This window comes from Oenanthe melanoleuca, chromosome 12 (assembly GCF_029582105.1).
Source record: "Oenanthe melanoleuca isolate GR-GAL-2019-014 chromosome 12, OMel1.0, whole genome shotgun sequence".
NCBI lineage: Eukaryota > Metazoa > Chordata > Aves > Passeriformes > Muscicapidae > Oenanthe > Oenanthe melanoleuca.
In genome coordinates this window covers 5,049,151-5,065,273 of record NC_079346.1, presented here as the reverse complement: position 1 = coordinate 5,065,273, position 16,123 = coordinate 5,049,151, and the positions used below count along the sequence as shown (strand labels likewise).

The window sequence follows — 16,123 nt, the reverse complement described above, 5'->3', positions numbered from 1 at the left end:
ATCCAAACTCCACCAGATTATGTCACTGATTATTTCTTATCTGAATCTATATACTCAGGATAAGGTTTTCTCATTCTTTGGCCTCCCTGGTAAAACTTCCAAGGCTGACTTTTTAAAATAGAATAGAAAGAATCACTTGAGTCTCTTCTTTAACAAGTATATGAAGAAGCTGTCAAAAAGAATAACTGAAAGGTCAAGTCTGACAAACAACTGAAGACCCAAATTATGCCCTCTACTACAACTGAGTCCTATTGGTCTCAAAAAAAAATCAAGATTTAAAAAATTTAGTGCCATTTCAAGCCTAATTCCACAGGGAACTATCTTGGCTAACCACCCACAACTACATATTTCACCTTATCAAGTCCAGTGCCCATGTGTAGATCATTTCCCTAAAAAAGCCCTGGATATAAACATTTAGTTTCTCTTGGTAAGACTCCATTTTTGTAAAATGCCAAATGATACTAGCTTGGGGAAGAGAATCCAGTGTTAATCAACACTATTAAAGAAAACAAAACCACCACTAAGCAAATTTCTAGGATAACTGAACATCCCTTGACACACCTATATAATTTGAACAGCTCTACTGTTTTCATTAGCATAGCTTAATGCATTTTATTGCATGACTGTTAAAAGGAAGACACACTTTAGCATCCAACATTCCCTATTCATTCACAGAATTAATGGAAGACAGTATTAATATCACAAAACTTGAATGCAGTAAAGCTGGTCAAATAAATGCCCACTTCTTTCTTCCCCCTCTGTTGCTCCACTGAAGCCAAGTAGCTGTAACTGTGCTCATGGATCCTGTGCCAGTATGAAACAGCTCTAGCAACAAAATTAGCTCTGCAGGAATGCAAATTCTATGTCAAATATATAAAGTATCAGGTTTTATAAACTTGGATTTTATTGTAATGGTTATATTGGAAATAAGTAAATTGGGAAGAAAAACTGTGGTGTTTTTGAGGAGGTGAGATGTATTCTGTATCTGATTAAAAGGAGATGTACTTAGTGTATGTGATCAAAAAGAAATGTCTGTCACCAAAAAAATCAACACATTCTACAGCATTCCAGTTTATTCAATTTGTGCACTCTGACCTGTAATACAATTCCAAGCACATATGAAGGAAAGCAGATACACAAAGATGACAGTAATGAAAGAGCAGACCGTTCATCAATATGAGGCATAAACCTTTATTATATTTATTGACATGCAGTCTCTGTAATTGACAAAGATGTAGAAGTTTCTCTAAAAAAGAAACCATCAAAAATAAACTCAACTGAATACTCTCACATAAACCACTGCAGATGTAGACACATTTTATTAGGTCATGTACTTAAAATATACCACACAGGCCACTGAAAACAAACCAAAGCACTTATTGCAGTTTGCTGGCAGTGCCCACACAAAATGAGTAAGTTAACCCAACAAGAAACAAAAATCTAGCAAAACAGCATCACTCTAAACAGCAAAAAAAAGCATAAAAAGCAAAAATATACTCTGTAGGAAAGCAAGTCTTTCAGGCACAAAAGAAAATGGGAAGAGTAGTGGTAAGGCTGATGGGCTACAAGCTGTCCCATCGAGCCCCACCACACATCCCCTTCTCTCCAGAGATGCCAGTGCTGCAAACCTGGGGGCACATTATGGAAAACAGGACACAAAATGTCCTTCCCAACTAATGTCCTGTTGGCTGCCACAAACCAGCAATTTTAATCTTCCAAAGCATCCAGGCCATCCTGTTTAAAAGCCACAGAGGAAAGTGTCTTCCATCAGCATCCCAAATTGCCCACTTCAGCTGGGATGCCATATGGCAGCCAGGTCCCTTTGGTACCAGCGAGTCCAGCAGCCTCATCCAACACTGATCAAAGTCTCAATCTAGACCTCTCTGATAGATTTACAAGGGATAAAATTGATTCTGTGAGCTAGTTTAGGAAGAAGTCTTGAATATTTCCCTGACAAAAACAGTTTCCATACTTTTGTTCACAGCAGTCAGGAATTGCTTATTTTTTAGTTTGTATCAAAGCACCATAAGCAGACCAGGTGTTAAACAAGAGCATTTGGTTTTAAAATCTACAGGTACAGCTGAAGACCTTTTAATGTTCCATTACTTATTCCTATAAATGGGAATTCATTTTAACTGACTTAAAACCAACACACAAACTCTAGTTAACAGCTATAGACCTTTCAGATCCATTTATTCTTGAAAATATAGCACACAAAATATCTTGAGCAGTAGAATACACACACAAAAAAAAAAATTGCCAGTTTTCTAAAGGCTAAGGCATTTTGATCAATAAACTGCAGGGGGAATTTACTGTTTTATACTACTTACATATTCACTTTCCAGAACGAGTGAGATCTGTCCATGCAACAAAGGTTTATGAAAGCTAACTTCAAATAAAATAAAGAATGCATGTGAAGTATGGCCCTACTTTTTGTTTAGTAAATCTGGACTGCCTGTTCTGGTGGATAATTACTACTATTCCTAACATCTAGGACTCTTTGAAATAAGATGCTTGTATTAAATAAATGGTTCTCTTCATATACTCAAAAAATACAGAAAAAGGAAATGGGGGTTTGTTTATAAAAGGAGCTCAGAGTTACTATAATTATTAGGATTGCTATTGTTAAATTGTTTTAAAAATAAACAATTGAGAGGGTAGCCATGAGCTTGGAAAGCATAAATTTTAAGTATTCCAAGTTTAAAGACTTCAGAGGGGTGAAACAGGCCACCACCCCTGCTCAGAAGCTCTCATGACTGAAAATGAGACTGCACTGCCTGCTGCAAACCAAGCCTGGGGAGCACAGTATGAAACTACCTGCTCAAGAGCATTCCTCCTTCCAAAGCAATTACTCACAGCCACTGCAATTCACTGTCCAGAACAGTAACACTCCAGAAGAAATTCAGAAATCTAGTTTGAAACAATCACAGGATATTTTCAATACTATATTAGGTGTTTGTGTCACCACTTAGTTCTCATAGATGCAATCAAAACAAGTGCTTAGTTAAATCTTCCCCTGAATACTTCCCCACAGTTCCAGGAAAAGCCAATTTCTCTTGTCAGACACTGCAAGATTCTTTTTAAGAGGAGTCACTGCAAACCAGAGAGAGGAATCACAGTGCATCACAGCAGGAATAAAAAGATGGTGACAAACATGAAAGAAACAAAGAGAAGAGCTTTGTTAAACCAGGATCATGTCAATTTTAGAGAAAGAAGCTATTTTAACTAAAAGCTAAAGAAGGTGTATTTAGGGATCTCATCCTTTTTAGTTAAGAGAAACGACTTTTCTCTCATCACCAGGCAGCAGTGATTATTCTAACACAGCCTAATAAAGAATATCAACCACAGACTACCTACCTGTAGGTAACAAAGCACACTAAACTAATTGATGCCAGTTGACATCACTCATCTGCTGAGAAACAGGCAGTCACCAATTACTAACAGAACAATAATTTGTTTGTTTAATGAATATGCTAATTTACTGAACTCTCATTAGACAGATACACAGGTAATATTGATGAGTTCCATAAGGCATTATAAAATATGGCTGAATTATTTCAAAACAAATTAAAGCAGAAAATATTGTACACTATTTAAAGGAATAATAAAAGCCTGGTAGCGAGCAGACTCTCTGGGTGAGCTCTCTGAAAAAGGCACAAGTTCTCAGAAGTGCATGAACCTAAACACCTACAGCTACTGATGCCTTGCTGGCACTACCTAAAAACAGAGGACAGACAAAATTAAGGGAATAAAAGCTGTTATATTTATTGAAGGGCCTTCAGGTACATTTAGGGCAGATGAAGCCCCCCAGGGGCTGCACTAAAAATGGATAATGGGTCATGGGTTTTCATAGTTTCATAAGTTTGGTCCATTTGCATATTGGGGGTTAATCTTCCAATTTCAGCTTCAGGTAATGGAGCCATTATTCTCACTTTCCATCTCTCAGGTCAGAGGCAGGGAGGTGTCCTTGATTCCCAGGCTTAGAGAGGAATTGTGTCTGACCAAAATGGGGAAGCAGCTACTCACACTCTATATGGGGTTTAGAGCTATGCACTAAAGAAATGCAGGATTACAAATATATGAAAAATATAAAAGCTAAAATCCTGAGGCATCACTACACCTGGGAATTCGGCCCCAGGGATTTGGATGCTCCTGGTGCCCACCTGGTGTGCAATGCCAGAGCTCTACAAACCCCTGCACAGGCACATGCTGATCCAGGACAGAAACTGTCCAGGGGATGCACTGAGCCCCCCAGGGCTGAGGGATTCCCAGTGGGGATACTGGAAAACTCTGCATTTTCCACACAACCTGTTATTAATTAATAAATCCTAAATAAAACCTGGTTCATCTGCAGATTTAGTGCAATGCGACACAGCCCTGGAAACAAAAGCAGTGATTAAATTTTCAATTCATAGTTCATTTTGCTTGTGTTGGGGCTGCATCTAGTTTTCCTCTTAATAGTTTTAAGTTCCTAAATTAAGAAGGAAATAGAAATTGGTTTTTCACTCAAGAAAGGAATCACTACAAGCAGTATCTGTCAATTTGTAATCATTTATTCATACACAATTTAAATGAGAAACAATATTAAGTTCTCCTTTTACCAAAGGAGTTCTATTTCAATAATACCTCAGAAATGAACAGAAATTTCTATCAAATAAACACCTATAAAATATCCTCTGCATGATACAGCCAAATAAGCCACATTTCTGCTTTTTAAGAAGAAAATACAAAGTCAGACACAAGGGACTGCAGCAGGGAGCACTTTTAGGCAGAGTAGGAAGGTATGACATTTTTGTGTAATACAGGACAGTTCAAAGTAGCAAGATCCTGCAGAAACCAATTATAAAAAGAACAGTTTCAGCCTCAACCTGAGCAGCCTACCCAGAATGTTAAAATTAACCTGGGAAAGTGAATGATTTAACTAAAGAAATAAGCCTACTGGATTTGACCCCAAAGTCAAGTCATGAATCAAACTCCCTCACTCTCCCCGATTTGCTCACTGAAGTGGGAGAACCTTCCCAAAACCCGCTCACTCACTGAACTGCCAACTTTCCAAGGTAATTGAATCTAAAAATATATAGCTCTACTAAGGTTTTTTCACATTAAAATTAAAATGCCACCATTACTGGGGGTAGGTTTAAACATTTAATTCACTACCACTACCTCAAAATTAATTCATGAATAAATATATGAAATATTCATGAGGATTTACCTCTTCCACCTTTAAAACAATGTCCCTTTCCACTAAAAGATATACTAAACTGCAATGACAATATTGATTAGGAAACATATAATGATACTTCAACATCCCTCTTTATTTTTGACTCAGTGCTTGCTTTCTGGTCTCACTGGTGGAATCTCTCAGCTGGGAAAGAGGAACATCAGGAGTGTGCCCATCAGTTCTAAAGTGGCTGGATGCTGACGAGGCTTTTTTTGTGTTATTTATTTCTTTCATTAAAGCCCACCTTCTAAATCTTTCCACAGTGACCCTAACAGCAAACAGTAAAATTTTGCTGTGCTTTAACAAATGTCACAGAAACAGAAGAGGATTTCAGAAGACAGCACCCATCTCTTCCACAATTTTGAAATTTAGATTACAAAACCATATAGATTAGATTAAAAAAACAGAACAGCATCCATTCATGAGTCTTTCCCTTTAAACAAAACCATATCAATATGCACATAAAAACCACAAAGTTTTATAAACATTTCAGTTTTATCTTGGATATTTCACAGAATTGCTGATGAAATGGTTAGGACAGTAAATGTACTCAGGGTGGAAGTGGGACTGAAAATCCTGATTGAATTCTTAACAAAATGTAATGACTCCTTTACCAGTTCTCCTGAATGTTCCTGTTTGCTGTCTACTGCAAGAAACCCTTTTACTTCAAGGGTTTCTGAATGCCTGCCCTACTGTGTTCTTTTGGCTTGATCTTGTACTCCTCCTTGTCCTTCTATAATCAGTCTGATTGCAAACTGATTGATCCCAGGCTTTACCTCTGCCCTCTCCTGGGCAGGATGGAGCGTGGTGTGATGTTCCTCCACTGCAGGGCTCAGTCGGGTCACTAGCTCCAGGAAACACAAATGAAACTACACAATTCTCCTCCAATGTGCTTTTATCTCTTCCAATGTGCCCAAATATGTACAAACTCAGCTTTCTGATTTATCCTTCTGTTTACTTCTCATGCAAGGAAGCAGACACAAGAATGAACTTGAAGCAAGTCCTTCACTCATTGCAGATTTAAAGTCTCCAGTAACGATTACACTTTATAGACTTATTTACAGCTTGCTTACACTCAGGGATTTTGACAGCTATTCTGTAAATACACTCTCCTACCCACTAAGCTCCATTGTAAACTACCAGGAACATGCACGGGGTCACACTTGAGCTCTTCCTGTCATTCTTATTCTCCTTATCTCACAAAACCAGGATCTGAGCCCCCATCCTCGTGCTCTACGAGGCAGATCCCAGCAGCCACTGCCTGGATGATCCTTCTGGGTGTCTGCAGGTATGGTTTTGTGAGGACTAGTCCTCAAAAGTAAAAGAGGAGAGGAGGGAAGAGTGTCCTCTTAACAGTAAGACCCTGACCTCTCTTCCCCATTTCCCACAGCTTGTTCAGCAGCTGGTTCAGTCAGGCTGCTACAGACTGACCTCCAAATAAAGCAGGGAATCACCAAATCCCTGACAGATGCATCCTGCTGCCCACAGGAAAAAAAATATATTTTATTTTATATATATTATATTATATATATATATTATATATATTTTATATTACATGACAGCACCCTTATGACCCTGAGAAGTTCTGGGATGCATTTTGGTCAGTGTGGGCAGGCTGCATGAACAGGGCTGAGCACACCCCAACCCATGAACCTTCACCTGAACAGTGAGCCATCAGCAGCTCCCAAAAACCCTGAAACAGGGCAGGTTCCTTCTTCTGTGGGATTACATGGAAACTGTCTGGTTCAAACAACATGCAGAAGATCAGTCACATCACGAACAGGATGTCAAAAAAAAAACTTGGCTGCCCAAGTACCAAACTGCCAGTCCACTCAAAGGGCCAAACAATGCCCTGTCCTTACTGCAGAAATTGTTGGCAAAATATTTTCTCCTTGCATGTTAAAACCAAATTTCAGCCTAATAAAACAGTATTAAAATTAGTTATTGTACATCCACACGTGCCCAAGGAGCAAGCATGTCTCCAGAAGCTTTACACCTCTGGAATTGATTTTCAGAGCCTTTGCTTGGGTAAAGGATGAACGTGAATTCTCAGATTCAATTTCAGCTTTTGTCAATGTTCTCGCCATCAGAAGTTCTGCTTTGCATTAGTAATTAATTTTAGTCAAATTATGTTCATTTTGCTTATTTCAAACTTCAAAGCTTTAAGTGAAGCATACTTTCCTGACCTAAAAAGTAAGGCTTTGAAGTATCTGATGGAAATAAACTCAGTACCATACACAACTGCATAATCAGTTGCAGAAAATACTGTAACACATTTCCTGCTTTGGCAAATGAAAGAAGATTGTTGGTGATATGCACAACACATTCAAAAAGTGAAATAAGCCATCTTCTTCACATAAATCAGAAATATTTTTATTTTAAGTATCTTGAGGGGAAATTTTATATTTTTGTTCTGGTCTTAAGTGTTTGATTTTCTAATTTTTTTAATAAGATTAAAATGGTATTTTATGCAACTATGAAGAAATGCTCTAAGTAGTACACACAGCCAGGAAAAAAAATTCTAAAACTATTGTACCACCAAACACAAGACAAAGTAGTCACTAACCATTTTTTCTTTCCTGTATGTAAATTCAGCTTTCTAAATTGTTACAAAATTCAAAGCATATTCAATAAGATGAACAGAAATGTTTCTGCATTCATATCTCAAGTAATCATATCTATCAAAGAAGTGTTTCACGCCTACCATACCCTGGAAGAATGCTTTTCAAGTGTTAGAAGTCACTGATATTTTAAGAAAAACAGCGATAAAATGCCAATTTAGACAGTTTGAGCTCCATTTTTCATCACAGAGAAGGAAATATAAAACATAATCACAGCCTTTTTGTTCCAGTTCTTTAATATTGAAGTCAAATCATGATAATTTCCACGCTACCTGACTATGTCATCACAGAATATGACTTTGAGCACTAAGCAACATAACACTTCCAAGCAACAAAAATGCAAATGCCCATGGCAGTAAAATAAAGAAATACAGAAAAGTATCTACAGAAACAGTTTCACTGCATGCCTAAGTCATATCTGGTTTGTTAAACCAGTCCAGAATGGTCTGTTACCAATTTCTTTCCTGGAAGAAAAAATAAAATAAAAGACTGGCGCCCATTTTTTGTTTCAATCTCAATGCTTCACACCCTTTATTGTTAATAAGTCTTGGTTTTAATTAGACCATTTGACTTAGACTGACATGAAGCAAACTCAGAGACAAAGATACAAGAGGCAGAGAGCTTTGGGCAGAGCTGGGGAGAAAGCAGAAACTGCCCAGAATAATCAGTGAAAGTCAGCCTTTAATAGGAAGCCAAACATTAGAACTGTTTTTCCTTCCTTTGCAGGTAATTTCTTTATTAATATTTCTCCACTCTTTATACCTAATTATAAAAATTCACTCTGCTGCCATTCTCAAATCTCAAAGCAAGCTTAGGACACTACAAGACTCAAAGACTTAAAGCAGATTTCTACATTTCTGACAGTATGGAGGGAGAGTAAGGTAAACTTTAATCCAATGGAACAGCATTTCCAAGCCCAAAGCACAATGGCATTACTGCACTGGTTAAGGAAATTGGGGCTATGCCCAGCCGTGTTTCTTGTGTCTTACTGCAGCCCATGCTGTATGTAGAAATAAACAACATTAGAAATAAACAACATCTTGTTCCCACATGTCAGGTTCAGCAGTGTCCCCTGTTGGCAGCTCCTCAGACATCTGCATTTGGAAGCTGTTATCAGAGCTCTCCAGAAACCTCCTGCAACTCTTGATGATGTGTTCCCTGCTGTGCTGTCCCTGCAGCAGAACCTGGAGGGAATGAAATCCTCCCTGAGGACCAGGGCTGCCGACTGAGGCTCCCTCAGCTGTCTGCAACTTCTTCTGGTGCTTGCTGATCAAGGTGCCTGCAGCAGAAATGCACAACAACCTGTCAGGGATGCTGCTGTACCCACAAATCCTCACCCATGGGTTCTCAGCTGGGTCATCAACCCTCCCTAGATGGAGCTCCAGCACTCCAGCTGCTCTGGACTCAACTTTAATCATCTCACATCATGTTTAAGGCAAGCTCTAAATATCTGTTCCTCCACTTCCAAAATTTATGGCGTTACTTTAGACTATTTTCATCTGAGCCATTTAACTGAAAAACAAATCTAGACTGAAACTCTGCATGAAAGAATTCAATTAAATAGATTCACTGTTTCCAATGTGTTTGGAGTGACAGAATTGAAGATGAAAGAAAATTTAAGGGAAAATACATTTTTATGCCATCTTTAGACCTTAGCAAGTACTATCTTGACAAAAAATAGGACATGGTTCCTTTTAATAGACCTTTCATCTTTAATTATCATTAATATCTCTATGTTTTACCTATATCCATCAGTGTTATGTACACTGGCACACAGAACTCCTCCAATAATTGGAATTTCCCTGATATTTTTTATACCAATACTCTCTATGAACAACTCTTCAGTAACTGCTTTCTTGGCTGCCATGAAATTAGCAGATGCCAAATTAAACTGTCCTTTTGTCCACAGATCCTTCAGAGGTAGGTATCAAAAGATGGTGAAGTGTTCCATTAGCAATCTGTGTCTGGTTTTTAATTTGCAGCTTCATATTTTGCAGTCAAAAGTCTTGGATAAGCAAGCAAACCTAGCAAACATGATAAAAAATCTCACTTAATTTTTCATTTCTCCTGACAATTCATTCAAAACTTTTGCATCTCATGAAGAATTTAGGTGGAAAGAATTTAGGTGGACAAGAGTTAAGACATCAAAGATAAAATATGAGTGATTCTGTCTCCTCCTGACACAAACTGAGGCTCACAGCTTACGTTGCTCATACTCCAAGCCAAACCAGACTGTGATTCTACAATGCACAAATTAAAGACAAACAGGGTAGGCAGAAATTGATATGTCACCATGTACTACCCATGTGCAAGGTAAGTAAGCACAAATGAATAATAATGTATCACAAAATATGTTAAAAAGTCTTTTCTTAAATGAAACAGTCTTTGAGTTAAATATCTCAACCCACATTCAAGCCCAATGGGGGTGTGAGTGCCTAGAGCTTTATGATCTTGGAGTCAAAGCTTATAAACTCTCAGATCATCACAGATATAAAATTTAATTCAATTTTGGGATACAGACGCATATAGTTCAGGGAAACCCAAAAGCAATGAGAAATAGACAAAAGAGAGAACAGGAAGAAAAAACCCCATGGGTAAATCTGCTCAAAGCAGCAAATTTTAAACAAAAGAAACCTTGCATTTATTGAATATATTTTGTGCTAATAGTATAAACTGTTGTCTGAAGATTTAAAAAAGATGTCCCAACAAGTAAGTGGAAAAATAGCAAGTCCTTAAATTCCATCACAGTTAACAATTAGCCACTAATTATACAGAAACATCACCACCAGCATAATGTCACAAACTAAAACACCAATCTAGTGTTTTCATTCTCCTTACCACATTAAAGGTTGGCATCAGCTGCAGTTCAGAATCTCTTTTAAGTCTCACTCATACAACAAAGAATTCAGCAGCACAGCAAAACTCCACTATTAAGGAATTTTTTACAATAGTCAATCTTAACTCCTATTTGTTTCATACCCACACTTGCTATCTAGTTAAAATATAATCAATAGCTGATAATCAATGTTTAATTACAGTTCCAAAGTTACTGTCATATGCAGTTGGACAGGTAATATGACATCTCTGTCCTGTGTTTTATTAAAGTGCTATGGAAGAAATAAGCTGAGTCACAGATGGTTAGAAACTGCTTTTAGAGTATTAGAGGAAGAGATTTTCTAGAGAAAATCCTCAGAGCATATGCTCAAAGCTGTAGATAATACTCACAATCACAAATATGCACAGAAAAATTGGACTGGCCAAGGCAACAATGAGCGGAGCCACTCACTGAGGTGTGGCCAACAATAAAAATTATCAGTTGTTAAATCACCTTGGAATGAGTGATTCCCAAAACTGGGAGGGAGACAATCTCACCTCTATGCACTAAATGAGGACATTGCCCATTCTTGTGAAAATGGAAAAATAGACCTTCCAAACAAGAAAAAGGATAAAATATCAGAGAAATGAACCACTTCTAAAAAACAACTATACCCCAACTGTGTCTAAATCTTCATCTCACTTCTCTGTATTCCCAAAAGAATCTCAGTAGCTTCACGTATTTCAGATAAAATCCCTGCTGGCAGTCATCAGCCAGATACACCAAATGAAAGATGACTGAAAAAAAAAAAAAAAAAAAAAAAAAAAAAAAAAAAAAAAAAAAGAAAATTACCACACACTGACATTTCGAGAGAAAAACAGGAGGAAACAATTATTTAAGATAACTGTTAAGAAAATGCAGTCTGTCTATTGACACTTTATCTAGTGCCTCAAGAGGCAGATCAATAAAAAAAAACCCACTTGCTTTTATATAAAAGACTTTGACCAATCCCAAACATACCCAAGGAATGTGAGGAGTCTCTGGGTAAACTGGTCAGGAGTTCAGATGGAGGGTCAGGAAGGATTTATTCATTCAGAGCCAGGTTTAAGAGCACAGGTGTGGCTACTTCTCCACCTAATATCATATTCATGAAGGCTGTCTCTTCTTACTTGATTAGCCCTATCCCTTGATTGTATCTCCACGAGGTACAAAGGAAGGTAAATCAATGCAGCAAAGTGCAGCTTTTCTACTTCAAGACAGAGCTGTGAGTATCTGTGTCAGAGCCAGATTGCTCCCAGGGTAGAAGTTCCACTAGTATAAAACTAACTGGAGAAAAAAAAAAAAAAATCACAGTCTGAGCTTATATTTATGTTTTCATTTCCTTCTTTCATCCCAAAATAGTATTCAATAACCATGTGTTTAATGGAACTGCCGGGGAGGAGTGGGCCAAACATCTGCTCCACTTTGGCATTTCAGTTTTGTCTAGAGTTTGAAGAGGGCTTTCCTGTCATTTGGATGAGGTGCCTGTAGAAAAAGCTGCTGGTGAAAGTCTGTAGGCTCATGTATTTCCTGCCTCTAAATGTAAAACCTTGAAAATATAGCAAAACTGACAACTAGGAAAAGCCAAATAGGGAAGCAGTCTGAAGAAATTTTCAAGAATACCAAAGAAAACTAAGAAAAAAAGAAGAATTCAACATTGAAGTAGCTTCTGAAGCCATGAATTGAAAAGTTTTTTTCAGTAACACTTTGTGCTGCATGGAAGATCAGCTATTACATATAGTTTTTTAGAAAAGGCAGAACTTTCTGTGTTCAATGAGGTTTTATGGATTTACAAGTCTAGGAACTGAAGGCATCTTGCAGTTCCCTATTTGTAACATCTATAGATTCCAGCAGATTTTGTAACAGAATTATTGCTTAATTTCATCTTCCACTCCTTCCTTCTGTTTTTTTAAATATTTTCAATGCATGTGGGATCTGGATGTGTTCTGGCAGGACTGAGGCCCATTTTGAAGGCTGGGATAGGACTCATAATGCACTAAGCAACCTGCTCACTCCATTAAAATACTGGAGAGTTACCTTAAGCTTATTTTTTTTTTTATGATTCTGATTTAATTGTTCCTCATTTATATTCATCACTGAATTTCACTGCATCTGAAGCTATTTTGAAAATACAGCATTCTCCCAAAGGGCCCAATCCAACTCCCATTCAAATAAACAGCCTTCAATGGAGCCTATTTGTTGCCAACCAACAAGATTGAATTCTGCTGCTGAGTGGTCCCTGGAGCGTTTGTCACAGCTCTTTACAAATATTGCTCCAGCAGGAGCAGGCCTGAATGCTCCTGTCCACATGCAGACAACTCAAATCTATCTTTTCTCTTCTTGAAACACTTGGTCAGATTTAAAACTCTGGCAGCACAAAGGATTGAATTTACCAAGGATATAAACAGCAAAATGAGTAAAAAATGTTTAATAGTTATAAAAAAAAAAGTAAAGGGAAAGCAAAAGGATGATAAAATAATTTCATGTGATAGGATCAACTACGTTTGCTCCACCCCTAAAATGAAGCTACACAGGAAAATGTGCAGATTACAATGACAGCATACAACCATATTTCACAGCTACAGTTCTGAAATAAGAAATTTTGCAATAAAGTGTAGAAACACCACTTCAACAGTAAGTCATAAGGGTTATAAGGAAAGATTTTATATCTCACACAGGGTTACCAAAAAACCAAAGTTTAAGACTGGTATTTCTCGATCACATTCACACCATATGGAAGACCCTCATCTGTGAAAGAAACACTGTGATGGGCTTTGAGGACAGTTTTTGGTGCTTTATGCTATATAAAGTAACAGTGTAGCTCTCATCTGAGCAACAGAATGAATGATATAATGAGAAAAACCTTCAATGGAAGGGCTCTTACTCTCAGATCCTTAATCCTATTTTGTAGCACAGAAATCCAGACTCTGGCTGATCAACTTATTCGTAGCTTCAAGTCTGAGACAGTGGAAGATTAGGAGACTGTTTAGATGGGAATTCTATTATGCAACACTGCAAAATTGAAGACCTTTATAAAGGAAAGTGGTTTGCTTTGAAATCAGGAGCTTGATTTGTTGTTATACAGTATTGACGTGGTTCTTGAAAATAGCCTACTTGGAAAGCACAGATCTTGGGAGATGCTCTCAGTATCTGGAAGAGTTCACAAAGAGAATAACAAAATGTGATTTATAATACAAGTTCAACATCTCTAGCTCAAAATTAATGCACAAAAAAAAGGTTTTTTTTTTAAAGATGGCCACCTTGATATCCTAAGAATACTCATGAGAATCTGAGCTGATACCCAGTTATTTTAGTGGGGTAATTTACAGAGTGCCTCCAGGCTTTGAGAGATGACAGAATACAGCATTAGCTCCTAATTTCTACATCTCAAATACCCACTGCAGCACCAGATAAAGACAGGGCTTGAAACCAACCAAAGCAGCTCAACCAGAGCACCTTTCAAGTTGCAGGATGACTCTTTTCAGACAATGCTCCTTACTCCAGCCTTTCCAAGCCCTCCATATCACAGCCCTACAAGAACAGGGATGTTAGCTTTGAATTCCTCATTGTAGGATCAGACAGCTAAGCCTTGATGGCAGGAACACATCTTCAACCACACAATGCATATTCCCCATTGTTGTGACTGACAGCACTGCCCATCCACACTAATGAAATTAAACCTGTATACACACAGATAAACGTGTATATATACATATAGATATCATTGTGTGTGTATACCCACATATAAACAGTCTGTTTGATGCGTGTTGATGTGTGTATACATGAAATGGACGACTGCTAAATCAACAAATCAATTGCACTGAGTTGCAATTACTGTATCTGGCATTCAAATAGGAAAGTTGGGCACAAAGGTTTCACATTTACAACCGAGGTGGGAAACTTCCTTCAGGTTAAAAGATAAACCACACAGCAGCAGTTGTGCAACACAGGTTAAGCTCACACCTACACCAACATCAGGCAGAGCCCAGCCTGCAGCCAGGAGCATTCCCAGCATGGCACCTGCAGAGAGAACTGGACTTTGCTCCAGGGGCTTCTGCTTGGGGAAAACACACTCAGAAGTGTGAACCAAAGTAAGATTCTCGTGCAGCTGCTCATGATAAAAAGGTGAAATAACAGAGGGCTGTCTAAAATGTGCGTATCTCATTTTACCTCCCCATGGCTGCTTGTCGAGGTGAATAATGAACTCGTGTTACACCTCAAGAGAGCCCCTGAGCCCTTTCCAGGAGGTTCATCCCTTTCCCGTGGCTCTGCCGAGGTTCAGGACCACCGGGAAGCCTGAGCTAGCATCGATTTCCCCAGGAGAGCACAGCCAGGCATCTTCACCCCAGGCTGACCTCAGCCGGCCGCACTGAGCCGAACCAACGCCGTGCTGCCACCGAAACGTGTTCAAACGAGCGATACCACCTCGTGCACGGTGTCACCCGGACACACCATGTCACCTCGTGCACGGTGTCACCCACACAAACCATGTCACGTCGTGCACGCCGTCACCCAGCTCTGCTAGTGAAATAATTCTGTCGGGTCTGGGGGCAGCGAGGCGCTCGGAGCGGGCGGTCCCGGTCAGCTTTGCTCTGCCCAGCCTGAGCCGCCGGCAGAGCTTCGCCCCGACCCCGCAAGCGCCGGGGCAGGTCGGACCATCCTCGGCCCGAGCATCCGCAGCCGGCGGGAGGAGAACGGTGAACGGTCCCTCCCGCTGCCACCCACGGGCGCGGGCAGGCTGCGAGCGGGGCTCAGGCGGGCACAGCCAGCGGGCCGCAGGCTGCCGGCAGCGGGGCCGGCGGGGCCGGGGCCCGGCTCGCTCACTCACCGGGAATTGGCCGCGCAGGCGGGCGGATCGCAGCGCCAGGTCCCGCAGCACGGCCCCCGCCTGCCCGGCCAAGGGCGCCGCCATCTTCGCCGCTGTCCCCGCCCTGTCCCGCGGCCCGGGCGGAAGCCCCGGCGGGGGCGGAGAGCGGCCGGGCCCGGAGCCCTGAGGGGCTGCGAGGGGCCGGTGCCTGGGTCCGCACCTTGGGCGAGGGTGCAGGCCCGAAGGAAGGAAAGGCCCAGGGAGTTGTGCCTGCTCAGCCTCGAGACGGCTGAGAGGAGACTTCGTCAATGTGTATTAACTGTTTAAAGGTTTCGGGAAGGTACACCGGGCTCTGCTCGGTGCTGTGCAGCGATGGGACAAAGAGGCAATGGACAGAAACTGACGCCCAGGAAGTTCTGCCTGAACATGGAGACCTTCCTCGCTGTGCGCTGACCGACCACGGGAACGGGTTGCCCAGAGAGGGTGCGGAGTGTCCCTGGCTGGAGATGCTCCAGAGCTCTGGACACGGTCTGTGCGCCGGGATGGCTCGGATTGAGCAGGGAGGTTGGGCCTGAGGGGCTGGGAGGTGTGAGGTGCCAGCCTCGAACTGCTGCAGCCTG

At 40.2% G+C, this 16,123-nt stretch overlaps 1 protein-coding gene and 1 long non-coding RNA gene across 2 annotated transcripts in view; both read right to left on the bottom strand.

Annotated features, from left to right (window-relative positions):
• Positions 1-15,652, bottom strand: part of SUCLG2 (succinate-CoA ligase GDP-forming subunit beta) — a 108,679-nt gene extending 93,027 nt beyond the window's left edge. Inside the window, exon 1 of the mRNA XM_056501561.1 lies at positions 15,525-15,652. Within this exon, the coding sequence (XP_056357536.1) occupies positions 15,525-15,608 (84 nt within the window). The 5' untranslated portion in view covers positions 15,609-15,652. The remainder of the gene's footprint in view (positions 1-15,524) is intronic.
• On the bottom strand, positions 4,536-10,154 carry LOC130258311 (uncharacterized). The gene is made up of 2 exons (XR_008841479.1): positions 9,585-10,154; positions 4,536-9,121 (listed from the first exon to the last, which is right to left on the bottom strand). It is a non-coding gene; the product is annotated as an uncharacterized LOC130258311 (long non-coding RNA).
• Positions 15,653-16,123: the final 471 nt, after the last annotated feature.